The sequence below is a fragment of the Schistocerca americana genome, chromosome 1 (genome assembly GCF_021461395.2).
Source record: "Schistocerca americana isolate TAMUIC-IGC-003095 chromosome 1, iqSchAmer2.1, whole genome shotgun sequence".
Taxonomy (NCBI): domain Eukaryota; kingdom Metazoa; phylum Arthropoda; class Insecta; order Orthoptera; family Acrididae; genus Schistocerca; species Schistocerca americana.
Genome location: NC_060119.1, coordinates 475065854 through 475073390, shown reverse-complemented (window position 1 = coordinate 475073390; position 7537 = coordinate 475065854). Strand labels below are relative to the sequence as shown.

At 37.4% G+C, this 7537-nt stretch overlaps 1 protein-coding gene across 1 annotated transcript in view; it reads left to right on the top strand.

Moving 5' to 3' along the window:
* Positions 1-2803: 2803 nt before the first annotated feature.
* LOC124623963 (mutS protein homolog 4-like) overlaps positions 2804-7537 on the top strand; it is a 303421-nt gene continuing 298687 nt past the window's right edge. Inside the window, exons 1-3 of the mRNA XM_047149077.1 lie at positions 2804-2943; positions 3020-3389; positions 3468-3604. Of these exons, the coding sequence (XP_047005033.1) occupies positions 2865-2943; positions 3020-3389; positions 3468-3604 (586 nt within the window). The 5' untranslated portion in view covers positions 2804-2864. The remainder of the gene's footprint in view (positions 2944-3019; positions 3390-3467; positions 3605-7537) is intronic.

Sequence of the window (7537 nt, the reverse complement as noted above, 5' to 3'; positions counted from 1 at the left end):
TATAGCATTTGTACACGGAGAGAAAGCTTTTGACAGTGGTGACTGGAATACTCTCTTTGAAATTCTTAAGTTATGAGGGATAAAATACCGGGAACGAAAGGCTATTTCATATTATGCAGGAACCAGACGACAGCTATCAAAGTCGAGGGGTATGAAAGGGAAGCAGTGGTTGAGAAGGCAAGGGTAATGGAATGCATTCGAGTTAAATCGTGTCCTGTTGAGGGAATTAGTTTAGGAAACGAAATACTTAAAATAGTAAATGAGTTTTGCTATTTGGGTAGCAAAATAACTGATGACAGCTGAAGTAGAGAGGTTTTAAAATGTAGATTGGCAATGGCAAGGAAAGCGTTTCTGAAGAAAAGAAATTTGTAAACATCGCGTATAGGGTTATGTTTCACGAAGTCTTTTCTGAAAGTATTTGTGTGGAGTGAAGCCATGTATGAAAGTGAAACGTGGACAAAAAACAATTTAGTCGAGAAGAGAATAGAAGCTTTTGAAATGTGGTGCTACAGAAGAAAGCTGAAGATTAGATGGGTAGATAATGTAACTAATGAGGAGGTACTGGACAGAGCTGGGGAGAAAAGAAATTTGTCGCACAGTCTGACTAGAAGAAGGGACCGGCTGATAGGACACATTATGAGACATCAAGGGATCAACAGTTCAGCACTGGAGGAAGGTGTGGATGGTAACAATCGTAGAGGGAGACCAAGAAATGAGCACAGTAAGCAGATTCAAAAGCATATAGGTTGCAGTGGCTATTTGGTGATGAACAGGCTTGCACAGGAGAGTAGCATGGGGAGCTGCATCAAACTAGTCTTCAGACTGAAGACCACAACGACGACAACAACAACTGAATCAACACCACTTTCATGGCTCACTGTCTAATGTAATTTGCACCAGCATCCATTAGATGAGAAACAGCAGCTGTAACAGAGTTCCAAAACGCGCTATTCCTCAGGACTCATTTCTATATAATCAGCTACAGAGTATACCTGCTAGTAAACGTAAACCCGAAAAACCACCCTGGTCAACTCAAAATGCGCCTCTTTTATATGTATGCCAAGATGGAAAGAGGTTTTGCAGAAGTTTCTTCCAGCAGTGATCCTACTTAGCCTATGGATGGATATGGTCTTCCTTGGAAGCTATGAACAGCTCTGAACTGATTCTGTACAATGCATGGAAGGTGTGGTCCCTGTTTGTATGAAGAAAGGTGCAAAGATGTCCCAGCATGTGACTGGGGGCCACAGTGCAGACTACACAGCGCTTGACTGAATAGTGCTTATCACGAAAATTTCCTGTTGCACTCAGGTAACACAGCATACGATAACACCAAGATCTGTGCACTGGTTCAGAGACCTACATAATTAGTTATAAAATTTTCATGTGTGTTTGTTTATACATTTTACGTACATTTAACGATTTATGTATGAAGTACTTATATAAGAATGTAAAATGACCATGGAAGCTATATGAATAATAATAATATGTACCTTATTAATTTTCATGTATAATGATTGGAGCCGATTTAAGGCCCACAAACCGCCGCTTGGGACGCCAAGCTGAGAGAGGCGTCTCAACTATAAGATTTCAGTATACAACTTATCACTATTAGTACGGATACTTGTGGCACCAAGATATGAATACAAACGCGGATCACAGTTAGTACCGATAGCGATAACTAAACACATGGAACTGAATGACCGAAAAGGTGTGGAGAAGGGCAAGGAAACGGTGGGTGGGGTTCGGACAGAGGGGCAAGTGAAGGTGCCAAATGATAAATCGCTTGAGTGCAAAAATGTTCTTGAACCAGAGTTGATTACGATGTAACATTAGTTGACATGAGTATTATTAGAATCTGCCATATAGTACTTAACTGTATCCATTAGTCTAAATTTCATGAAAAATTCATGATTGTGAATAAGGTAAAACCACTGACTCGTTTCTTATCCTAACAACTCTTAATGCTCTTAGGATCGACAGAATTCGAGTAAAATAAAAATTAAATAAAGTTGGCTCTGCTACTGCTAAAGGACTGGAACCTTTTTTCTACTCTATGCCACTGCAGTTTACATTTATAAAAAAATGCACGAAGCGTATAAATTCACGATAAATCACACAAATTTAAAGGTTGTCGATTCAAAAAGACACAGCCTTCACTATGCTTGTCCGTCGTCTTTTGGAGTATTACTGGGCAGTGAGAGGATTGACAGAGCACATCAAAATAGTTCAAACAAGGGCTGCTCGCTTTGTATTATATCGAAATATGGGAGAGAATGTCTCGAATATCATATACAAGTTTGTATGGCAATCACGAAAATAAAGGCGTTTATCGTTGTGGCGAGATCTTTGCACGAAATCTCAATCACCAATTTTCTCCACCGAATACTAAAGTATTTTATTGACTCCCATCTACATAGGGAGAAAAGAGCATCGTAAAAAATTGAAAGAAATTATGGCTTCCCTGGAAAGATTTAGTTGTTCATTTTTCCCATGATCCCATTCGAGAGCTGAAAGTAGTTTTATGAAACGTCTATGAAATCGGAGAGTGGTCATGTAAATGTAGACGTAGAAACACATATTGCTTCGGCAGGGATTCTTTTAACAGCAAACACAGCTTATATGATCCAATGAAATCACACTTGTGAAGGGACTACATTTCATTAAGGACCTATTCAGTTTTTGAAGTCAGGATTTTTTCCCGGTAGACGGGCAGGTGGGACATGAGTTACTAATCTCTTTGGTCCATTTGTTGTATCTCTGCGCTGTGGCTATTACCCGCAAATTTTTGAAATAAAGAATTTGAGGGGCTTCGTTGGAGATTCATTACATATACTTTTTGTATTGAAGATCTACGTTAAACAAAAATGAATGTCATAAGGACGGATAAAACAAATTCCAGAAATAGGGGATGGCCGTTTCTTCAAAACGTACGGGCACAGACAGGTAAGTATCAACTTCTTCTCATTCAGATTTACTGTTCAAGGTACAATAAGTCATATAAATGCTATTTTTTCCGCAGTTGGTATGATTCCAAGAGGAATACGTTCCGGGGTTACAACAGGTATCTCTAAATGCCAATCCAACGCTTTCTTTAAGACACCAGGTTATATTACTTCGGCGTCAGTTTCAAGATCGTCGTCCACAGCTCCGAACGCTGAGGAAAGAATAAGTGCTCGCCTTTCTTCGCTAATGGCAAATACTACCCCGCATTCTTCAACGACTACAGATAAAAATCCAAACTCGATTTTGGCTATCTTAAATAAATTTGCAAATAAAACTCCGTCGAATAAACAAACGTCTGTGCTCCCCAGGACATCATCATCGTCATCATCATTTCGAAATGCAGCTACCCGTTGGTCGACGTCGGATGATCAGAAAACGCTTGTAAGGTGCGCTAATTTAAATTATATAAATGCTGATATGGTTTTGTTTTCTACAGACTCAAAAAATAACAATGTGAAAATCAGGACCAGCACTTCCAGTGGCAGTGGAGGTCAGACGCGCAACAAATCATCGACTTCAAGAACTCCAATGAGGACTCCAGTACGAACACCAAAATCAATGACAACTACATCATCAGAAAGTGACGCTACTTGTATCGTTGGTAAATCACTTTGTTTAATTACATTTACTTGTTCTACAGTTCACTAGTCAATGGCCATGCTGTTAATGATCATTACGTGCCTGTTATTGCCATAGTTGCAAGTATTGCAATTTCCAGCAGAAGTATTATGATAAGTTGAGTAAATCGGCAGGTCTCTTAGTTTATAATAATGTATATTTGTTAGCGGCACTATATAGCTAGTTATATCTTTTAATTTACTGTTCTTGAATCTTTGTGCATTTGCCCAAAGATTTTTCTACTTAAAGGTATTAAGTGGGTGGGTGATAAATGACTTAATTATTAAAAACAAAGGAAAAAGTTGTGTTTTATGAACATTGAAAACTTCTTGAACTAGATAGTGTTGTTGGTTGGTGTATATTTTTATTGTTACTACAGTTTTACCAATCTGTCGAATTTTCTGCCTTAGTCAAGATCATAGCATTGTTGTTTACTCATATGAACATACCAGATTTTGAACCAAACCACTACAATGATGTTTTTAAGTGGAAGAATCATTCCTTGACTACAGTTTTGCTGAAATTTTGGGAAAATCCACATATACATACAGCAGAAAATTGATATTATTGAAAAATGGACATTTAGAATTTTAAAAAATAATGCAGATCACCATCAGTAGCAATTAATTTTTCTAGTTCATTCTTTTCACTTTTGCAGGTTGCCTACATAGATGTATTTTGTAGCTAGGAACAATTAATCCATAGAGCATATGGTGCACTTTATTGTAGGTGTAGGTTGTGTTTGAATTTTCTGAAGTTTCTCCTATTGTTGATCTCTGCATGAGCCTGATTACAAGCTGCCATGGACTTTTAGGTTGTGAGGAAGGTACCTCCTGTGAGTGTTTTATGAACATTGAAAACTTCTTGAACTAGATAGTGTTGTTGGTTGGTGTATATTTTTATTGTTACTACAGTTTTACCAATCTGTCGAATTTTCTGCCTTAGTCAAGATCATAGCATTGTTGTTTACTCATATGAACATACCAGATTTTGAACCAAACCACTACAATGATGTTTTTAAGTGGAAGAATCATTCCTTGACCACAGTTTTGCTGAAATTTTGGGAAAATCCACATATACATACAGCAGAAAATTGATATTATTGAAAAATGGACATTTAGAATTTTAAAAAATAATGCAGATCACCATCAGTAGCAATTAATTTTTCTAGTTTATTCTTTTCACTTTTGCAGGTTGCCTACATAGATGTATTTTGTAGCTAGGAACAATTAATCCATAGAGCATATGGTGCACTTTATTGTAGGTGTAGGTTGTGTTTGAATTTTCTGAAGTTTCTCCTATTGTTGATCTCTGCATGAGCCTGATTACAAGCTGCCATGGACTTTTAGGTTGTGAGGAAGGTACCTCCTGTGAGTGGTTAAATTCATTACTTTGTACGTATGCTTCGTAAAGCAGTGATTCATGCATTCAGGCTCCACATTCAGCTTAGGTTACAACAGGTGTGGTATGGGAGGTGTAATATTATTTTGGGCACAAAATATTTCGTGTGTTTGAGCTCTAAATTGAGTACATCTACATCTATACTATGCAAACCACTGTGATGTGCATGGCAGAGGGTACATCCCTTTGTACCAGCTGTTAGGGTTTTACCAGCTATTAGGGTTTCTTCCTGTTCCATTCATGTGTGGAGTGCTGGAAGAATGATTGATTGAAGAATGCTTCTTTGTGTGCAGCAATTAAACTAGTGTTATCCTCATGATCCCTATGTAAGTGATACATTGGGGGTTGTAGCATATTCCTAGAGTAATCATTTAAAGCCGATTCTTGAAACTTTGTTAATAGATGTTCTCAGGATAGTTTACATCTATCTTCAAGAGTTTTCCAATTCAGTTGCTTCAGTATCTCTGTGACACTCTCCCACAGATTAAGCAAACCTGTCACCATTTGTGCTGCCCTTCTCTGTATACATTCAGTATCCTCTGTTAGTACTATCAGGTACAGATCCCACACACTTGAACAATATTCTAGAGCCAGCTGCATAAGTGATTTGTAAGTAATCTCCTTTGCAAACTGATTGCTCTTCCCCAGTATTCTACCAATAAACCGAAGTGTACCACCTGTAATACCCAAGACTGAGCCTGTGTGATCACCACCTTTCATACCCCTATAAAGTGTTGCACCATGGTATTTGTATGAGTTGGCCGATTCCAACAGTAACTCATTGTTATTATAGTCACAGGTACTAAGGTTTTATTTATTTATTTATTATTATTATTATTATTTTTTTTTTTTTTGTAAAGTGCAAAATTTTACATTTCTGAACATTTAAAGAAAATTGCCAATCTCTGAATCACTTTGAAATCTTATCAAGATCTGACTGAATATTTATGCAGCTTCTTTCAGGTAGTACTTCATTATAGATAATTGCATTATTTGCAAAAATCCTGATTTCACTGTTGATATTGTCTGCAAGATCATTAATATACAACATGGACAGCAAAGGTCCCAACACAGTTTCCTGGGGCATGCCCAATGTTCCTTATACATCTGACGATGACTCTCCATCCAAGATAACAGGCTGCATCCTCCTTATCAAAAAGTTCTCAGTCTGGTCACAAATTTCACTTGATACCCCATATGACTGAACTTTTGACAAGAAGCGTAGGTGTGGTACTGAGTCAAATGCTTTACGAAAATCAATAAATACTGCATGTACCTGATTGCCTTGATCCAAAGCTTTCAGTATGTCATGTGGTATTGTGGAGGTTATTCTGTTCAAAATATCTCATTTGGAGGTTATTCTGTTCAAAATATCTCATTTGGAGGTTATTCTGTTCAAAATATCTCATTATGTTTGAGCTCAGAATATGTGCTAAGATTCTACAGCAAATCGATGTCAAGGATACTGGACGTAAGGGACTGCTGCTTGTGAATTAAATTGAGATTTTTGACAAAGTAGATTCCATATCTCAGAAGTGGTGCTGTGCACTGGCATGGCAAGAAGATATTTGGAAATCATGCCAACCACTATAAGGCACCGTGCAAAAGCGGCATGCAATCACTGCCAATGCCTCATTAGGATTGTTCATGGGGGGAAAGCATATGAGGTGTAAGTGCATGTTGCTGGGTACAGTCTTGGCAGGAGTAGGCCAACATCTTGTTATTTTTAGCAAGTCTTGGCTAATAGACATGGTAATGGGTCAATAACTCAAATAGCAGGTGTGTATGTCACTAAGGATGCTGTCAATCTGAGAACTGAATCGAGCTACAGAAAAATCATAATTGCAATCCTGAGCTCTGACAAACTTAACTTTATTTTTCTTTTACAGCTGATTTGACTTTGTTGGCTATATTAGGGATAAAATGAATGTACTAATTAACTTCACTCCATATACTGAGTACTTGTTTGGAGAAAATGACATTTTTATAAATCTTGTTTAACACCTGCATCTTTTGAAGCAATGGATACAAAGTCACAGATTTTGTGTGTAGTTCTGGTAAGTGCTTTTGTTTATCATCTCCTTCTGTGGATTAGGTGTCAATATCACCTTTCCAGTCTCTATCATCTGTCCATCTCTTATGATGTCTGCCTAGTTTTCTCTTTCTGTTCGGGTTGACAACTCATTATCTTTTTAGGCAATCTATTTGCTGTCATTCTCTCAGCATATCGTTCAATTTCATTTTATCCTCTTCTGTATCTTGTCATTAACTGAAAAGATTTTTAAAACTGATCTTATTGTTTCATTCCTTATTTCATCCAAAATTACAGCCTCTTACATATCTTATGAACTTCATCTCTGCTGCTTGCATACCCGATTTTTCTTTTTTTTTCTATTTCCCATGATTCAGAGCCATATGCAAGAGTAAACACATTCATAACTTCATAGAATTTCATTTGTGTTTCTTCCAGTTGTTCCACAGATGCCTTGATGTTTATTAACCTTCTTCCCAATGT